Source organism: Entelurus aequoreus, linkage group LG10 (assembly GCF_033978785.1).
Source record: "Entelurus aequoreus isolate RoL-2023_Sb linkage group LG10, RoL_Eaeq_v1.1, whole genome shotgun sequence".
NCBI lineage: Eukaryota > Metazoa > Chordata > Actinopteri > Syngnathiformes > Syngnathidae > Entelurus > Entelurus aequoreus.
Window position 1 is genome coordinate 38,764,197 of NC_084740.1, and position 21,766 is coordinate 38,785,962.

The 21,766-nt window shown below is 40.7% G+C and overlaps 2 protein-coding genes across 4 annotated transcripts in view; one reads left to right on the forward strand and one right to left on the reverse strand.

Moving 5' to 3' along the window:
- LOC133658589 (THAP domain-containing protein 10-like) overlaps nucleotides 1-13,966 on the reverse strand; it is a 115,426-nt gene extending 101,460 nt beyond the window's left edge. For all 3 annotated transcript variants that reach the window (XM_062060788.1, XM_062060790.1, XM_062060789.1), the window contains exon 1: nucleotides 12,922-13,966. In XM_062060788.1, coding sequence (XP_061916772.1) covers nucleotides 12,922-13,482 — 561 coding nt within the window. In that variant the 5' untranslated portion in view covers nucleotides 13,483-13,966. The remainder of the gene's footprint in view (nucleotides 1-12,921) is intronic.
- LOC133658588 (olfactory receptor 6E1-like) lies at nucleotides 2,558-4,879 on the forward strand. Its single transcript, XM_062060787.1, has one exon. The coding sequence runs from the start codon at nucleotides 3,402-3,404 to the stop codon at nucleotides 4,332-4,334; it is 933 nt and encodes a 310-aa protein (XP_061916771.1). The 5' UTR covers nucleotides 2,558-3,401; the 3' UTR covers nucleotides 4,335-4,879.
- Nucleotides 13,967-21,766: the final 7,800 nt, after the last annotated feature.

Below are 21,766 nucleotides of genomic sequence, written 5' to 3' on the forward strand. Positions count from 1 at the left end.
TAGTGTTGTTTTGATATGTCATCTTAGTGACATCATGCACAAAAGTGCACTTATAGCTTGTTTTAAAATGTCTCTGACAATCTTGCACTTTCTGTTTTGAAATGACATGAATGTTTGTGCCATGTAGACACATAGAATCATCATACTGCTGTGATTATATGCATCAAGTGTTCATTCAAGGCTAAGGCAAAATATCGATATATATATCGTGTATCGTGACATGGCCTAAAAATATTGAGATATTATTAAAAGGCCATATCGCCCAGCCCTAATTCAAGTCATCGCCATCAGTCGGCAAAACGAGAAAGGCGGATAGCTGCGGTGGCCGTGAAAGGTCACAACAAGTGCAAACGCCATGAGACAACATCATAAATTACAACAACTTTCAGCTGCAGCACAGTTGCAAAAGCCGCAGCAAATATAAAGCCACAACACAACTTTCTAAGCCACAAAGGAAGCGACAAACACAAGGGAAGTGACGGCGAAGCAAGTTTCGTCGACGGACCGACTTCCTGAACATAGTATTAGTATTATTGAAAAAGTAAAAAAAAAAAAAAATGTTACTTATGACTGAAGAAGTGGTTACACTTCACTTACTTTTCCAACTTTGTTCATTACACCGTTTTCAACGTTAAAGTTAAAGTACCAATGATTGTCACACACACACTAGGTGTGGCAAAATTATTCTCTGCATTTGACCCATCACCCCTGATCACCCCCTGGGAGGTGAGGGGAGCAGTGAGCAGCAGCGGTTGCCGCGCCCGGGAATCATTTTTGGTGATTCAACCCCCATTGTTTGATTGAAACTTTTATCAGTAGTATGCACAGTACAGTACATATTCCGTACAATTGACCACTAAATGATAACACCCGAATAAGTTTTTCAACTTGTTTAAGTCGGGGTCTACGTTAATCAATCCCAACCCTTGATGCTGAGTGCCAAGCAGGGAGGTAATGGGTCCCCAATTTTATAGTCTTTGGTATGACTCGCCTGGGGTTTGAACTCACAACCTACCAATCTCAGGGCGGACACTGTAACCACTAGGCCATTTATTGTATTTATTTGAATTAGGACAATGAATATTCATCAACATAGAGCAATAATGTAAATATGCCAGAGTTAGCACAATAGCTAGTTTTCATCCGTTGTCCTAAGGCAGGTTAATACAGTAAACATTCAACAGGTCATGATACAAAAGAATACATCAATCACACAACATTACACATTACAAGTAGGGATGTCCGATAATGGCTTTTTTGCCGATATCCGATATTGTCCAACTCTTAATTACCGATACCGATATCAACCGATACCGATATATACAGACCTGGACATAGTCTGGACTGTATACAAATGCTTATTTAGAAAATGTAATTTTGTTTACAGATTATATGCAATCTGTTGTTGAAATTCCCAAATTTTGAGTGTACATAAATGAAGGTGTGTGTTGCTGAGCCCGACCTGGACCTAATCTGGACTGGACCTGGTTTTTAAGAACCCTTTAAACAATCTAATTTCATGGACAACCAGGTCTGGTGAAGATAAGGTCCTTTTTAAAAAAAATTAATAAAATAAAACATTTTCTTGAATAAAATAAAACATTTTCTTGAATAAAAAAGAAAGTAAAACAATTTAAAAACAGTTACATAGAAACTAGTAATTAATGAAAATGAGTAAAATTAACTGTTAAAGGTTAGTACTATTAGTGGACCAGCAGCACGCACAATCATGTGTGCTTACGGACTGTATCCCTTGCAGACTGTATTGATATATATTTATATATAATGTAGAAACCAGAATATTAATAACAGAAGGAAACAATCCTTTTGTGTGAATGAGTGTAAATGGGGGAGGGAGGTTTTTTGGGTTGGTGCACTAATTGTTAAGTGTATCTTGTGTCTATGTTGATTTAATAAAATAAAAATAAAAACGATACCGATAATTAAAAAACCGATACCGATAATTTCCGATATTAGATTTTAAAGCATTTATCGGCCGATATTATCGGACATCTCTAATTACAAGCATTTTTTTGTAAGGGATGCCGCCCCTGTGGGGAACCATAAGTATTCCTGTTACAGGAACTTACTTTGGAATTAGCTTTTGTCATGTCTGTGTGATCATGTTTTGTTTTGGTTATGTTCAGTTTGGTTTTTGGACTCTTTGTGCACTCTTGTTTGTTTTGTTTCCATGACAACCCATTAGTTTTCACCTGTCCTCATGTCACGCACCTGATTCATTTGGACTCACACACCTGTCATTAATCATGTTCAAGACAATTTAAGCCGATAGTTGCCAGGAAGTCAGCCTGGCGACATTAACTCTGTTTGACTTCTGCTACCCATGTTACCCCTGCTACCATAGTTCCATGCCAAGTGAGATTGGTCTATTTATATGTTCCAAGTAAGTTTTTGTTTATTGTCCATAGATTTGCCTTTGTGGTTCTGTCAATACGTGGACTATGGCGGCGCAAATTACTGCGCGGATTGCTTTCCCAGGATGCAAAACAACTAGACTGGACTTGGCTTGAAGGTAAATACATCTTTTATTTTTACACTAACAAAAGGCGCGCACAAGGCGGAAGTACAAACTTGGCTAAGAAAACAAAACTAGCACTTGGGCAAAAACTCTGGACGTGAAACAAATAACACTTACTGTGACATGAGCAGAACAAAAACTTACGTGGCATGGCAAGAAGCATAAACGATGGTATAAGCAGAGCATGAAAATGACAGAGGTAAACAGAGTTAATGTCGCCAGCCTGACTTCCTGGCAACTATCGGCTTAAATAGTCTTGAATATGATTAATGACAGGTGTGTGAGTCCAAATGAATCAGGTGTGTGACATGAGGACAGGTGAAAACTAATGGGTTGTCATGGAAACAAAACAAACAAGAGTGCACAAAGAGTCCAAAAACCATTTCGAACATAACCAAAACAAAACATGATCACACGGACATGACAGCTTTTTGCTTTTTGCTGGTCTCAAACTGAACCCCCCGGACAGGTCGCACTGAAAATTGAATGAAGTGCGATGAAAATAAAGTTTCATTCCAAACTAGACATTTAGTGACAAAAAGTGGAATTATTCCATATAAACCTGAAGGTTGGTCTTCACATGGCCTCATGTCTTTAGTGCTGCGTGTTAAATGAATGTAAATACCACCGAGTGATGATGTCATTGAGCTGGGGAGTGGGTGTAGTCAGACCGGAGCGACACAATAAAGAGCAGCAGCACTGAGAGCAGGAGGAGAGAATGTTTCTTTTCAATGTAAATGCAATGACCATCAAATGCCAGATAATGTCATTTCTGGTCTTCAGGATGCGTTTTGAAGCTGCACATTTGGTAGGAGAATCATAACCACCAACCGCATCTTAGGTCGATGATTTTTCTCAAGAGATGATGCAAAATACCACAATATCGCATTTCATCCTGGGGTCTTATTTAGACTTGGGGTATGAGAAATACTTGTTTTTTTCCATGGTGCTGCTGCTGTACATGTTGATCGTGGCGACCAACTCCTCCCTGGTGGTGCTGATCTGTGTGACGCGGCGCTTACGGAAGCCCATGTTCTTGTTTGTGGCCAGCCTCTTTGTCAACGAGCTCTACGGCTCCACTGGATTCTTTCCCTTCCTCATGCTTCAGATCCTCAATGACGTGCACACCATCTCCGTGCCCGCCTGCTACCTGCAGATGTTCACCGTCTACACCTACGCCCGTGTAGAGTTCTGCACTCTGGCCGCCATGTCGTACGACCGCTACCTGGCCATCTGCTGCCCCCTGCAGTACAGCGCTCGTGTGACGCCCCACCGGGTCCTCCTGTGTATTTGTCTCATGTGGCTCTACTCCTTTGTCAGGGTTCTCATCGCCCTGTGCTTGAACCTGAGCCAGCTGCTCTGCGGCAACGTCATCAACAGCCTGTACTGCTCGAACTACCTGGTCGCTAAGCTGCTCTGCGGCGACCTGCAAGTCATGAATATTTACGGGCTGGTCGCCGCCACCATGTCCGTCATGCTGCCTCTGCTGCTCATCCTCTACTCCTACCTGAAAATCCTGCGCGTTGTCTTTTCTGGCGCCAACCAGGCCAGACCCAAGGCGCTGGGCACGTGCGCGCCTCACATCGTGTCCCTGCTCAACTTCTCTTTCGGGTGCATCTTCCAGGTGCTGCACATACGCTTCGACATGAGCGCCATGCCCGACGGCTTCCGAAACTTCCTGTCGCTTTATTTCCTCATCGTTCAGCCTCTCATAAACCCTCTCATGTACGGAATGCAAACGTCGCAAATACGAGAGACGTGCAAGCACGTGTTCTCGTCCAAGAGAATAAAATGAATCCTTTGCTTTGACACGTTATTGCTGTCCTTCTTAAGTCATGCACATTTCATTCAGGACACCATTTAATCAGTTCCATACAATAATAATAAATAATACAGGTGAAACTCCAAAAAATGGGATATTGTGCAAAAGTCTATTCATGTCGGCAATGTGGAACTAGTGTGTTAGATAAATTCATTACATGCAACGTGAGATATGTCAAGCCTTTAGTTCTTATCATTGTAAACATCCTGGCTTACAGTTTTGGAAACATTTATTTTCAAATGGAGGTTTTTCTATGCTGTAAGCCAAGGGTCTCCAAACTTTTAGACTCAGGGGGCCGCATTGGGTTAAAAAAATTTGGCCGGGGGCCGGGCTGTGTGTGTGTGTGCGTGTGTGTGTGTGTATATACAGTACAGGCCAAAAGTTTGGACACACCTCCTCATTCAATGGGTTTTCTTTATTTTCATGACTATTTACATTGTAGATTGTCACTGAAGTCATCAAAACTATGAATACATACATAACTCCACATGAGCGTGTGGAGTTATGTACTTAACAAAAAAGGGAAAATAACTGAAAACATGTTTCATATTCTACTTTCTTCAAAATAGCCACCCTTTGCTCTGATTACTGTTTTGCATTCTCTCGATGAGCTTCAAGAGGTAGTCACCTGAAAGGGTTTTCACTTCACAGGTGTGCTTGAAGCTCATCGAGAGAATGCCAACAGTGTGCAAAGCAGTAATCAGAGCAAAGGGTGGCTATTTTGAAGAAACTATAATACAAAACATGTTTTCAGTTATTTCACCTTTTTTTGTCCCCAAACTACGGCCCGCCAGCGTCCAAAATCCGGCCTGTGGGAAGTCTCAAGTTTTTTTGTTTTGTTTTTGTCCTTTCTAATCTATTTTCTACCGGTTGTTACTCTCAGGGTCTCCTAGCCGCTCAGGCAAATCATATTGTCAAAAAATGCATTTTCCCATCGATAATGTGACATCATCGCACTCGCGCCGCAGTGTCGGGCGAGCGTGCGGCAAGTGCACACTCTTTTAGTCAATTAGTGCGTGAGGAATATATATATATATATATATATATATATATATATATATATATATATATATATATATATATATATATATATATATATATATATATATATATATATATATATATATAAAAAAGCAATCTTCTTCATGCCATGTGTCCTGTACAGCAGTGGTCCCCAACCTTTTTGTAGCTACGGACTGGTCAACGCTTTAAAATTTGTCCCACGGACCGAGGGGGGGGTGAGTTATGGTATTTTTTTTATATATTGTTTTGTCATTAAGAAATACAATCTTGTGTGCTTACAGACTGTATCCTTGAAGACTGTATTGATATATAATGTATATATTGTTTTTTATGTTGATTTAATTTTTAAAAAATTAATTTTTTTTTTTTTTTTTTTTTTTTCTTCTGCGGCCCAGTACCGGTCCATGGACCGATTGGTACCGGGCCACGGCCCGGTGGTTGTGGACCACTGCTGTACAGTACAGAATGCGTACAGTGGTGGGGGATATAATCCTGAACACGTTTTTAATATGGATGAAACAGGCTTATTTTGGAAACGAATGCCCTCTCGCACCTTTTTAATGCAGGACGAAGCCAAAAGCGCAGGGTGTAAGGCCCAAAAAGATTGTGTGACTCTGGTTATGTGTGGAAATGCTGCAGGCTTTATGATAAAACATGTGCTTATTTTTAGGTCAAAAAATCCTTGAGCCCTAAAAAACAGGTTTTGAGCTTTGGTTTCTTTTTTTAATACAGTAGTGTACTGTAGTGTTGTCCCGATACCAATACTTTGGTACCGGTACCAAAATTATTTCAATACTTTTCGGTACTTTTTTAAATAAAGGGGGCCACAAAAAAATTGCATTATTGGCTTTATTTTAACAAAAAATCTTAAAGTACATTAAACATATGTTTCTTATTGCAAGTTTGTCCTTAAATAAGATAGTGAACATACAAGTCAACTTGTCTTTTGTTAGTAAGTAAGCAAACAAAGGCTCCTAATTTAGCTGCGGACGTATGCAGTAACATATTGTGTCACTTCTTGTCACACCGTGGTGAGGGAAGTCCTGTTTTGGGGTTGTCTGGCACACTTCCTGGACAACCGACTAGCCCAGCTCAAACGACAGCGAGGAGGAGGATCGGAAGTTGCAGGGAGAACCACCCGTCCTTTCGCACCAAGCTGGTCGACGACTCGGCGCCCACCTCCGGAGCTACTTCCTCACCTATGCACAAATCAGGAGGAGGAACCCATGCAGCTGGGGAGAGCCCGACTGACCCCAGAGGAGCGACGCAAGCGGCTGATGGAGGGAAGATGTTTCTACTGTGGAGAGGGTGGCCATCTTGTCGTTTCGTGTCCAACCAAGGGACCCCAGGCGGTGAGTCACGTTCCGGCTGTTTCTCAGATGCCACGTATTCTTACCAAGATCACGAAAACCCATCACACGACCACAATTCTAGAGGTGCTAATAGACTCTGGGGCAGATGAGAGTCTGATGGACTGGGGTTTAGCTAGGAGACTAGGACTCAAGTCAGAACCACTAGCTAAACCCATTAGGGCCAGTTCTCTAAATGGTAAGGAGCTTTTCACCATCACACACATCAGTGAACCTTTCCAAGTGAACATAGACGGCCATCAGGAACAAATTTGTCCATACCTGATTATTTCTCCGTTTCATTCGCTAATTTTGGGGTATCCATGGCTGTACCAGCATAACCCTCGTGTTGACTGGAAAACAGGGAAGATCAGTGTATGGGGAAGGGAATGTACCCAGAAATGTAGTTTTTCTACTGTCCAAAAGAAAAATGTCAAGGAAATTAATCTTTTTTCTGCCAATCCTGCCACAGACTCAGAATTTCCGGACCTGAATTCTGTTCCCTCCTGTTACCACCACCTACGACAAGTTTTCAGCAAGACTAAGGCTCTGTCACTTCCACCCCACCGTTCCTACGACTGTGCCATTGATTTACTGCCCGGGGCCACTATTCCCAAGGGGCGCCTGTACTCTGTCTCTGGTCCAGAAAGGGCAGCCATGAATGAACACATCTCTGCATCACTGAAAGCTGGCTTGATCCGCCCGTCGTCATCGCCAGCAGGAGCAGGGTTCTTCTTTGTGAAGAAGAAAGACGGGTCGTTAAGACCCTGCATTGATTACAGCCCACTCAATGACATTACTATTAAGAACCGTTACCCTCTTCCCCTCATGTCCTCTGTCTTCGACCAACTCCAACAGGCCAAAATATTCACCAAACTGGATCTACGCAACGCTTACCATCTGGTCCGAATTAGAGAGGGAGACGAGTGGAAGACTGGATTCAACACACCCAGCGGCCACTATGAATACAGGGTCATGCCCTTCGGACTCACCAATGCCCCCGCCGTGTTCCAAGCAATGATCAATGAAGTTCTAAGAGACTTCCTGGACCATTTTGTGTACGTCTACCTTGACGATATATTGATTTATTCTCCTGACAGTGACACTCACCAAGTCCACGTAACCCAGGTTTTAAAGAGACTTTTGGACAATGACTTGTATGTTAAAGCTCAAAAGAGTGTTTTTCATGCCGACACTGTCTCCTTCCTGGGCTTCATTGTAGCTCCTGGAAGACTGCAGATGGATCCGGCTAAAGTTAGCGCTGTGGCCGATTGGCCTACACCTGACAACCGCAAGAAGGTTCAGAAATTCTTGGGTTTTGCTAACTTTTACAGGCGGTTTGTCAGAAGCTTCAGCGCAATAGCTGCTCCTCTCCATGCTCTTACCTCTCCCCGGGTGCGGTTCCACTGGTCTCCGGAAGCAGAGAGGGCCTTCCAGACACTCAAACTCCGCTTCACCTCAGCGCCCATCCTCACCATTCCGGACCCGCAGCGCCAGTTCGTCGTGGAGGTGGACGCTTCTAATGAAGGAGTGGGAACGGTCCTGTCTCAATGTTCTCAACAGGACGGCAAGATGAATCCATGTGCCTTTCTGTCGCGGCGGCTGTCCAAAGCTGAAAGAAACTATGATGTCGGCAATCGTGAGTTGCTGGCGGTGAAGCTCGCCATGGAGGCATTGGCTCGAGGGGGCTGAACACCCGTTCATCGTCTGGACAGATCACAAGAACCTGGAATACATAAAGAAGGCTAAGAGACTCAACTCTCGCCAGGCCAGGTGGGCGCTTTTTTTAATCGCTTTTCCTTCTCGCTCTCCTACAGGCCGGGGTCCCGCAACGTCAAGCCAGACGCCTTGTCACGATTATTCGACCCCGAGCTTGAGGCCAAGCAACCTGAGACTATCCTTCCACTGAACTGTGTGGTAGGAGCGGTAACTTGGCCAATAGAAACAGAGGTAAAGCAAGCTAACGGTGTGGCCCCGCCACCTAGGGGATGTCCTGTTAATCGATTGTTTGTACCCACTGAGCTGCGTCCCCGGGTGATTCATTGGGCTCACACCTCGCGGCTTTCGTGCCATCCGGGAGTTAGAAGAACCATGTTTGTGATCTCCCGGCGGTTCTGGTGGCCAGCCATGGAGACGGAGGTCCGGGAGTACGTAGAGGCCTGTTCGGTCTGTGCCAGGAACAAGATGTCTTCCAGGTCTCGCATGGGACTTCTCCAGCCGCTCCCCATTCCCTCTAGACCGTGGTTAGACATCTCGATGGACTTCGTTACAGGCCTCCCGGTCTCACAAGGTAACACCACCGTCCTCACAGTGGTCGACAGATTCTCCAAAATGGTCAGATTCATTGCTATGCCTAAATTACCATCCGCCAAAGAGACGGCAGAGACTATGATGACTAATGTATTCCGAGTTCATGGATTTCCCAAAGACATTGTTTCAGACCGGGGACCACAGTTTGTATCACGGTTCTGGGGGGAGTTCTGCCGACTCATTGGAGCCAAGGCCAGCCTAACATCAGGATATCATCCAGAAGCCAACGGCCAGACCGAACGACTTAACCAGCAACTGGAAACCGGCCTCTGGTGCTTGGTCTGCCAGAACCCCTCCACATGGAGCAAACACCTGGTCTGGGTAGAGTATGCGCACAATTCGCTGCCTACATCAGCCACCGGCCTCTCTCCCTTTCATTGTGCCTTAGGGTACCAGCCCCCTCTCTTTCCAGAGAATGAGTCAGAAGTGTCGGTCCCCTCCGCCCATGCCATGGTCCGACGTTGTCGCCGCATTTGGGCAGCCGCCCGTCAAGTATTGACCAGACAACAAGATCGGATGAAGAGAGCGGCAGACCGCAAGAGACGACCTGCGCCTGCGTACGAACCCGGTCAGAGAGTCTGGCTTTCAGCCAAGAACTTACATCTCAAGGTCACATCAAGGAAACTGGCACCACGCTTTGTAGGTCCATTCCCAATTACCAAGCTCGTCGGACCTGCAGCGGTTCGGCTTCGTCTGCCCCGATCCCTCCGCGTCCATCCCACCTTCCACGTCAGTCAGGTCAAACCAGCCAAAGAAAGCACCATGGTCCCAGGCACCACGTCCCCTCCACCACCCGAAGTAATTGAAGGTGGACCAGTATACAAAGTTAAACGCTTGTTGGCAGTGCGCAACCGGGGTCGGGGCAGACAATTCCTGGTGGATTGGGAAGGATACGGACCTGAAGAGAGACAGTGGGTTCCTTCCCGCCACATTGTCGACCCCACTCTCATCAGGGACTTCTACAGAGACCACCCCGAACAGTCTGGGCCGTCCGGAGTCGGCCATAGAGTGGGGGTGTACTGTCACACCGTGGTGAGGGAAGTCCTGTTTTGGGGTTGTCTGGCACACTTCCTGTTTTATTTTGAAAATTCTAATCCTCCTCTCGTTTCAGGCCACTTGCCCTTCCTCCTGTGTCACTGGTCTGATGTCTCTCCTGATTGCCTGATTGTGCCCACCTGTGTCACCCTCCCTCATGTGTATATAGTCCTCGTCTTCCCCTGTCTTGTTGCCAGAGTATATCGTCTCGCTACGTACCTCCAGCCTTGTCCACAGCCTTGTTCACAGCCATCAACCAAGAATGATAAGTATTGTCTCGCTTTGTTTATTGATTCCTTTGTTCCCTCTGAGAGTGATTTTCTTTTGCTAAGTTTTTTTGGTCAAGTCTTTTTGTATCAATTTTCATAGTGCCTTGTCTTCCTTTTTTTTCCTCCTTCTGGAGCGCTTTTAGTTTTCAGGCTTCTCAAATACTTTATACATACTTTCTGTTTATAGCGTCTCGACTTTTTAGCATGAGTGAATTTCCTTTTTGTAGATTATTATAGTTGTTTTTTTTGTGTATTCGACTCATAGAACTTTTTGGCTATTGCCTGTTCCTCCTTATGGAGTGATTTTCTGTTTATTGCCTTATGTCCTATGCTAATACCCTATAGGTGCTTGAATATATCATAGATAGATTTTGTAGCCACTTTCCTTAATCACTCTGTCCTAGAGATAGCAAGGAACTATCTAAATAAAGGTCTGAGTCAATTGTCACTCTGCATCGAAGTCCTCATTTACGCCAAGACATAACACTTCTCATTGTATTATTTTGTCAAAATTAAGGACAAGTGGTAGAAAATGAATTATTAATCTACTTGTTCATTTACTGTTAATATCTGCTTACTTTCTCTTAACATGTTCTATCTACACTTCTGTTCAAATGTAATAATCACTTATTTTTCTGTTGTTTGGATACTTTACATTAGTTTAGGATGATACCACAAATTTGGGTATCAATCCGATACCAAGTAGTTACAGGATCATACATTGGTCATATTCAAAGTCCTCATGTGTCCAGGGACATATTTCCTGAGTTTATAAACATAATATACATTTAAAAAAAAACAAAAGGAGCTGTTGTGATGTTGTCCGCCACCCCCTTGCCCCCTGGGGGTACTTTTCAGAGGCGGTATAGTACCGAAAATGATTCATTAGTATCGCGGTACTATGCTAATACCGGTATACCGTACAACCCTAGTGTACTCTACTTTTTTTTTTTTAAATCCACAAAGTTTTGAGTGTTTAAACGAGAGAAATGTGAAAACAAATGTTCTGAGAAAAGTTTATAAAGTGTTTGGTTAGGGGTTTTACAGCCTTAAAGGCCTACTGAAATGAAATTTTTTTATTTAAACGGGAATAGCAGATCCATTCTGTGTCTCATACTTGATCATTTGCGATATTGCCATATTTTTGCTGAAAGGATTTAGTATAGAACAAAGTCGATAAAGTTCGCAACTTTTGGTCTTTGATTAAAAAAAGCCTTGCCCCTACCGGAAGTAGCGTGACGTCACAAGAGCTGGGGCTGCTGAGTCTTTCCTATTGTTTTCAATGATGGCCGCCAGAAGTGAGAGCGATTCCGACCGAGATAGCGACGATTTCCCCATTAATTTGAGCGAGGATGAAAGATTTTTGGATGAGGAAAGTGCAAGTGAAGAACTAGTGGGGATTGGAAGCGATTCAGAAGCTGTGAGAGGGATAGAGCCATACCGCTTTGAACCCGAAGCTGACTAAGACTGTGAGGAGGACGCTGCTGCTATTGATGCTGGAGGAGCACACGACATAGATCGCCTTCAGAATACAGAATGGTAAAATGTTATTTATTTATAGACTAGTTTTAGCTTGTGGCCTAGTCTTGCACTGTTACTGTTAGTGTTACAAATTACACCCCAGGCCTATCTATAGACTAAGTATCTATCATTGACACAATGTCAAACCTAATTAATTACCCATTATTTCTATGGGCTACAGCTCCATATACCGGCAATACTAAAAATATGCATGTAGATTAATAAGATCCACAACAAGACAATGATAATAATTATTCCACATGTTTGCAGATTGCAGGTGTCCATAATAAGAATTGATTTACAAATATTATGAATATTTCTATTTCCAGGTGTACATGTCACAACTGTGTGAACATGGAGACAGTGGCTGAGTGTGTCTGCTGTCGTGAGCTAGATGCAGTGGCCAGAACGATGGAGGAGAAGAGGGTGGAGACGTGCATCATAGACCACCCTGGCTTTCCATCTGTGTGTCTGGATGAATTGGGTGCTGCAGACAGCGTATTACGCCTACCAACAGCAATATGGCGTGCTGCAGCAACAGCAAAATGAGTGAGGCACTAATAATTTTACTTATACTTTTGTTTCTCTTTTTTTCAAACAAAAATGCTTTGCTCTGATTAGGGGATACTTGAGTTAAAAAAATGTTCACAGGGGGTACATCACTGAAAAAAGGTTGAGAACCACTGGAGTAGTATATGACTGTGTGTGTGAGTTTTGATTGATTGATTCTTTTATTAGTAGGTTGCACAGTGAAGTATATATTCTGTACAATTGACCACTAAATGGTAACACCCCAATAAGTTTTTCAACTTGTTTAAGTCGGGGTCCACTTAAATTGATTCATGATACAGATATATACTATCAGATATATACTATCATCATAATACAGTCATCACACAAGATAATTACATTGCATTATTTACATTATTTACAATCCGGGGTGTGGAGGGGTTAGGTTTGGTTGTTATCATCAGTCATCAACAATTGAGAACAAAGAAATGGATATTGGAACAGTGTAGTCTGACTATGGAAACTGGAAATCAAGATTCTTACCTTCTTCCTTTCCCTTTTGGCAAATGCAGACCTCATGTGCACAGTCTGTCCACTTGTGGAGGGTGTGGGGTGCTCTGAACTTGTCGAACTTGCACTTAAGCATGGCCGTGGTCTGTTGAAAATAGTTGGCTTCGCACCTTTCTTCAGCACGAGTCGACGGGTGGTGGCGATGTCCATCGCTGCCCTTTGCAAGGGACCCTCTTCGAAACATGATTGTTCGAAATGTTCGCTGCATAATACACTGTACTTTGTGTGTGTGGTCCAATCCAACCGTGTTCGCTTGACTTCTTTGTTCCATAGTAAAGCTTGGCCGCCATCTTTTGGGAATAAAAACAATGCAACACCAGTTGTGTTTGTCTTTGTGTTGCTACATCCCGCAGCAACACACCGCTTTCCACTTACAGCTTTCTTTTTTGTAGTCTCCATTGTAAATTGAACAAATTGCAAAAGATTCACCAACAGATGTCCAGAATACTGTGGAATTTTGTCGAAAACACAGGTTTTTATGTCGGGTCCGATAGGGTCCAACCTCTTCCGTAGCTCTTGTGACGTCACGCGCATACGTCATATGCAAATGAGTTTTTCGAACGGAAGTGTGGCGGGAATTTTAAAATTGCACTTTATAAGTTAACCCGGCCGTATTGGCATGTGTTGCAATGTTAAGATTTCATCATTGATATATAAACTATCAGACTGCGTGGTCGGTAGTAGTGGGTTTCAGTAGGCCTTTAAAACATATATAAGAAATGAAAAAACATGTACTGTAAATTAAAAAAAAAACATAATAAATGGGGAAAAAAACCTGTAAATGAAAAAACAGGCACTGTAAATGAAAAAAAACATCCTGTAAATGAAAAAACACAGTGTAAACGAGAAAATTATATAATGAACGAAATAATGTATAAAAAAGAAAAGAAAAGAAATCAACTTCTACTACACGGATTTCACTTAAAGCGGGTATTTATTGGAACGTAACCCCAGCGTTAAACAAGGGAACACTGTATTTGTAAAGTATCTTACTGACGGGATGCAGTGTGTCTCCCATAACAATGTGACCTGAGAGTATGTTCAGGTAACGTGCAGAGTTCCACAGGGTTTGGTTCTTGGCCTTGCACTCTTCAGCATCTACAGTACATGCTGCCGCTAGGTGACATCATACACAAATACGCTGTTAGCTTTCACTGTTATGCTGATGACACCCAACTCTACATGCCCCTAAAGATGACCAGATTGTAGTCAGCTGGAGGCGTGTCTGAATGACATAAAACAATGGATGTCTGCTAACGTTTTGCATCTTAACGCTAAGAAAAGGGAAATGCTGATTATCAGTCCTGCTAGACACCGACACCTATTTAATAATACCACCTTAACATTTGACAACAAACATTTATACACCTATTTAATAATACCACCTTAACATTTGACAACCAAACAATTATACACCTATTTAATAATACCACCTTAACATTTGACAACCAAACAATTATACATCTATTTAATAATACCACCTTAACATTTGACAACCAAACAAATACACAAAGTGACTCGGTAAAAAATCTGGGTATTAGCTTCGACCCAACTCTCTCATTTGAGTCACACATCAAGAGTGTTACTAAAACAACCTTCTTTCAGCTCCGTAATATTGCTAAAATCTGTCCCATTTTGTGCACCACCGACGCTGAGATCATTATTCATGCCTTCGTTACGTCTCGTCTCCATTACTGTAACGTGTTATTTCCACGTCTCCCTATGTCTAGCATTAAAAGATTACAGTTGGTACAAAATGCAGCTGCTAGACTTTTGACAAGAACAAGAAAGTTTGATCATATTACGCCTATACTGTATATACCTTTATATACACACATATATATATATATATATATATATATATATATATATATATATATATATATATATATATATATATATATATATATATATATATATATATATATATATATATATATATATCTACACTGTATATTAGGGATGTCCCGATCCGATATTTGCTTTCAGATCGGCCGCCGATATTTGCCAAAAAATGTGTATCGGCAAGGCATGGGAAAATGCAGATCCAGATCCAGTTTTTTTTAAAAACTCCGGTTCGTGTTTTCCAACGCACCGGTTTAAATAATACATTCCACTTTTCTGCTGCTCCCTAATTTCCGTTCCATATTTTGCAGCACACCTTCAACACATCCACAGGTCTGTGGATTCTCACGCAGTTGCTTTTCGCTGCTGGCATTACACGACAGGCTCTTCTCACTTTTTTCTGTGTCTCCCTCTCACAGACAGCAAGCGCACCTTCTTACACACGTCACATACTGTCACATCCTATGTCACATATGTATACGCCCTCCCCGAGCAGAGAGGTAGCGGCATGGCTAACGTTAGCTGTGATGCTAGCGCAGCTGTGTGAGCAACATTCCCTCTAAGGTGCGCGCCTGTGCAATTGCGCACTGCTCAAGCGTCCTCTGCGCATAGCAATTATATGCCACGCACAAAATCAAATAAAAAAAATAAGCGCATACAAATTTTTGACACACGGATACGACAGAGAAAACAGTTTTCGTCATCATTGTTCAAATATTGTAACGTCTGTCGAGACGCTTATCTCCATTCGGTGCCACACGCCCACACCATCAAAATGCAGAGGCAAAAATTTCCACATCAACACCGTATGAAAAAATGTGTGATTTTTTTTAGTTGTGATTTCCTTCTCTGCATGAAAGTTTAAAAGTAGCATATATTAATGCAGTATGAAGAAGAATGTTTTAATGTAGACATGCAAGCCTTGAAAGAAAATTTTGAAAATCAAGACTACATTTCCTGCAAATGGGTGCATTTCTACCCTATATTTTAACTTTAGATTTATTCTCATATCAAACTCTTTTGACTGTCTTTTTGACACTTACATCCGGCGCCCCCCTCCACACCCCGGATGATAAATAATGTAAATAATTCAATGTGATTATCTTGTGTGATGACTGTATTATGATGATAGTATATATCTGATAGTATGTATCTGTATCATGAATCAATTTAAGTAGACCCCGACTTAAACAAGTTGAAAAACTTATTCGGGTGTTACCATTTAGTGGTCAATTGTACGGAATATGTACTTCACTGTGCAACCTACTAATAAAAGTCTCAATCAATCAATCAAAACACATAGAATCATAATACTGCTGTGATTATATGCATCAAGTGTTCATTCAAGGCTAAGGCAAAATATCGAGATATATATCGTGTATCGCAATATGACCTTAAAATATCGCAATATTTAAAAAAGGCCATATCGCCCAGCCCTGGTTCAATGATGCCATTTCTGTTTGTCATGTATAATTTTGTCTATTTTGTGTTTATCCTTGAATAAACAGGTCAGTTTCTTGTTACCAACCATTGTGTATTATTCAAACTCCCCTAATTCAGCTGGCTAGTTGTTATCAAGAGTACTAAAACCCTTTTCAACATGATTCTGACAACTAAGTAGGCTAAATAACTTTAAACTTTAATACATGCTCGGATAGGCCAGTATCGGTCAGTATCCGTATCGGATCGGAAGTGCAAAAACAATATCGGTATCGGATCGGAAGTGCAAAAACCTGGATCGGGACATTCCTACTGTATATACCTATATACATATACCTATACTGTATATACCTTTATATACATATATACCTATACTGTATATATCTTTATATACATCAAAGACTACTGTATATACCTTTATTTATTTATTTATATATATATATATATATATATATATATATATATATATATATACAGTACAGGCCAAAAGTTTGGATACATCTCATTTCAATGTGTTTTCTTTATTTTCATGACTATTTACATTGTCGATTGTCACTGAAGGCATCAAAACTATGAAGTGAAAAACATTTCAGGTGACTACCTCTTGAAGCTCATCGAGAGAATGCCAAGAGTGTGCAAAGCAGTAATCAGAGCAAAGGGTGGCTATTTTGAAGAAACTAGAATATAATACATATTTTCAGTTATTTAATCTTTTTTTCATGAATTTTCAGTTCATTCATAGTTTTGATGCCTTCAGTGACAATCTACAATGTAAATAGTCATGAAAATAAAGAAAACGCATTGAATGAGAAGGTGTGTCCAAACTTTTGGCCTGTACTGTACATATACATAAATATATATATATTAGGGGTGTGGGAAAAAATCGATTCGAATTCAAATCGCGATTCTCATGTTGTGCGATTCAGAATCGATTCTCATTTTTAAAAAATCAAATAATTTTTATTTATTTTATTTTTATTAATCAATCCAACAAAACAATACACAGCAATACCATAACAATGCAATCCAATTCCAAAACCAAACCCGACCCAGCAACCCTCAGAAATGCAATAAACAGCAATTGAGAGGAGACACAAACACGACACAGAACAAACAAAAAGTAGTGAAACAAAAATGAATATTATCAACAACAGTATCAATATTAGTTACAATTTCAACATAGCAGTGATTAAAAATCCCTCATTGACATTATCATTAGACATTTATAAAAAATTTTAAAAAAGAACAATTGTGTCACAGTGGCTTACACTTGCATCGCATCTCATAAGCTTGACAACACACTTTGTCCAATATTTTCACAAAGATAAAATAAGTCATATTTTTGGTTCATTTAATAGTTAAAACAAATTTACATTATTGCAATCAGTTGATAAAACATTGTCCTTTACAATTATAAAAGCTTTTTACAAAAATCTACTACTCTGCTTGCATGTCAGCAGACTGGGGTAGATCCTGCTGAAATCCTATGTATAGAATTGTTTTGAATCGGGGAAAAAAAATCGTTTTTGAATCGAGAATCGTGTTGAATTGAAAAAAAAAAATCGATTTTGAATCGAATCGTGACCCCAAGAATCGATATTGAATCGAATTGTGGGACACTCAAAGATTCACAGCCCTAATATATATATATATATATATATATATATATATATATATATATATATATATATATATATATATATATACTGTATATATATACTGGCTCACCTGCACTGGCTTCCTGTGCACTTATAATGCGACTTTAAGGTTTTACTACATACGTATAAAATACTAAACAGTGGATCTCTACAAATATTGACTGTAACGATACCAAGTACAAGAGCCGTATATAGCCGTTACTCCAATGATTACATCGATTTACTATCACAAAATCTTTTGTAATTTTTTTATTGTTTACAAACTCAGGAAATACGTCTTTGAACTCAGGAGAACTTTAAATATGACCAATGTATGACCCTGTAACTACTTGGTATTGGATCCATACACACATTTGTGGAATTATTTAAAACTAATGTAAAGTATCAAAACAACAGAAGAATAAGTGACTATTACATTTGAACAGAAGTGTAGATAGAACATGTTAAAACAGAAAGTAAGCAGATATTAACAGTAAATGAACAAGTGGATTAATAACACATTTTCTACCGCTTATCCCTCATCATTTTGACAAAATAAAACAATGAGAAATGATGTGTTATTATTCCACACACACACAACTTAAAGATGTTTTCATCCAGGTCCGTGAACACGTCATCAAGCCTTGTTTTCTTTGCTCAAACAACACATCGTTAGCGAACTCCCTGGGGGTCAGAGGTCACTAGTTGGTGTCAACATGTTTGTCCGCGACTTGAGCCACGTGAGACCGCTCGGCTTAACGGCGTCTCCTGGGACACGCTCGTTAGCGTATCGTCATTCCGGACGGACAAAACATTGAGGCAAACATTTCAAAGTGTGTCGTGTTTTCTCTCCATTCCCAACAAACTTCATTTCAATACGATTTCATCAGCACTTGTCATTACAAACTGAATCGGTTGTGTTTTACGAATGTTAAAATATGTTACATTTCCTTTGACAGAGTCAGTTGGTTACAGTTATATACTTGGAAACTAAAAAGTAGGGGTGTAACTATTAATCCATATATCGATTTATATACCTTAGGGTCAACTACATCGATCTGTGCTCAGCAAGTTTGCCTTTCGTACGACAGGTATCGATCCAATGGTTTTAAAAGGCAATCGATACTACAAATAGAAAAAGAAAAACATTGGATTTAAGAACGGCAGACTTTGTATGAAGTTTAGCACTTTTAAGAACAAGGACGTTAAACCGTATTCAAGTTAGGGCTGTGCGATATATCGATATACTCGATATACCGCGGGTTTGTCTCTGTGCGATATAGAAAATGACTACATCGTGATATTCGAGTATACGTCCTCACGCAGTTGCCTTTTGCTGCGGGCATTACACTACAGGCTCTTCTCACTCTTTCTAGTCTCTCCTTCTCACAGAGACGTAAACCAAGCGCACCTTCTTACACACGTCACGTGTGCAACGTCACACGCTCCGGCGGAGCAGACAGGTTGCGACATGGTAACGTTAGCTGTGATGCTAACGGTGAATTGCGGGTGGTAATACGAAAGAGAGAAGGTGCGAATCTGGTAACAAATGGAGGAAGAATTAATTCCCAAGAAAAACAGCAGGGGGTCCATCGTCTGGCGGTGGTTTGGCTTCAAGTGGGAATATGTTCAACATTTATGCCGCAAAAGCGTTGCTACAAAAAGTAGCATTACTGCTAATATGTAGCATCATTTGAAAAGTCACCCACTAGAGAATGAAGAGTGCTTGAAACTCCACATTTCAACATCTCCGGCCGGTGCCACACCCACAAAATGCCGAAGCAACTATTTCCACATCAACACCGTATGAAAAAAAATAAACAACAGAAGTAGATAACGTCCGCAGTAACCTACCACATAGCGAAGGACATACACTATTTGATTTCCTATTATGCAGCTCATTTTTATTTGACACTTATTGAAATATCTTGTGTGACATCATGCACAATAGTGCACTTTTTTTGTTTTAAACTATTGTAGTGGCGTTCTGTACAAAAAGTGCACTTTAATTTAGTGTTGTTTTGATATGTCATCTTAGTGACATCATGCACAAAAGTGCACTTATAGCTTGTTTTAAAATGTCTCTGACAATCTTGCACTTTCTGTTTTGAAATGACATGAATGTTTGTGCCATGTAGACACATAGAATCATCATACTGCTGTGATTTTATGCATCAAGTGTTCATTCAAGGCTAAGGCAAAATATCGAGATATATATGGTGTATCGTGACATGGCCTAAAAATATTGAGATATTAATAAAAGGCCATATCGCCCAGCCCTAATTCAAGTCATCGCCATCAGTCGGCAAAACGAGAAAGGCGGATAGCTGCGGTGGCCGTGAAAGGTCACAACAAGTGCAAACGCCATGAGACAACATCATAAATTACAACAACTTTCAGCTGCAGCACAGTTGCAAAAGCCGCAGCAAATATAAAGCAACAACACAACTTTAAGCCACAAAGGAAGCGACAAACACAAGGGAAGTGACGGCGAAGCAAGTTTCGTCAACGGACTGACTTCCTGAACATAGTATTAGTATTATTGAAAAAGAAAAAAAAAAAAAAAGTTATGACTGAAGAAGTGGTTACACTTCACTTACTTTTCCAACTTTGTTCATTACACCGTTTTCAACGTTAAAGTTAAAGTACCAATGATTGTCACACACACACTAGGTGTGGCAAAATTATTCTCTGCATTTGACCCATCACCCCTGATCACCCCCTGGGAGGTGAGGGGAGCAGTGAGCAGCAGCGGTGGCCGCGCCCGGGAATCATTTTTGGTGATTCAACCCCCATTGTTTGATTGAAACTTTTATCAGTAGTATGCACAGTACAGTACATATTCCGTACAATTGACCACTAAATGATAACACCCGAATACGTTTTTCAACTTGTTTAAGTCGGGGTCTACGTTAATCAATCCCAACCCTTGATGCTGAGTGCCAAGCAGGGAGGTAATGGGTCCCCATTTTTATAGTCTTTGGTATGACTCGCCTGGGGTTTGAACTCACAACCTACCAATCTCAGGGCGGACACTGTAACCACTAGGCCATTTATTGTATTTATTTGAATTAGGACGATGCATATTCATCAACATAGAGCAATAATGTAAATATGCCAGAGTTAGCACAATAGCTAGTTTTCATCCGTTGTCCTAAGGCAGGTTAATACAGTAAACATTCAACAGGTCATGATACAAAAGAATACATCAATCACACAATATTACACATTACAAGTAGGGATGTCCAATAATGGCTTTTTTGCCGATATCCGATATTCCGATATTGTCCAACTCTTAATTACCGATACCGATATCAACCGATACCGATATATACAGACCTGGACATAGTCTGGACTGTATACAAATGCTTATTTAGAAAATGTAATTTTGTTTACAGATTATATGCAATCTGTTGTTGAAATTCCCAAATTTTGAGTGTACATAAATGAAGGTGTGTGTTGCTGAGCCCGACCTGGACCTAATCTGGACTGGACCTGGTTTTTAAGAACCCTTTAAACAGTCTAATTTCATGGACAACCAGGTCTGGTGAAGATAAGGTCCTTTTTTTAAAAATTAATAAAATAAAATAAGATAAATAAATAAAAAACATTTTCTTGAATAAAAAAGAAAGTAAAACAATATAAAAACAGTTACATAGAAACTAGTAATGAATGAAAATTAGTAAAATTAACTGTTAAAGGTTAGTACTATTAGTGGAGCAGCAGCACGCACAATCATGTGTGCTTACGGACTGTATCCCTTGCAGACTGTATTGATATATATTGATATATAATGTAGAAACCAGAATATTAATAACAGAAAGAAACAACCCTTTTGTGTGAATGAGTGGAGGAAGGTTTTTTGGGTTGGTGCACTAATTGTAAGTGTATCTTGT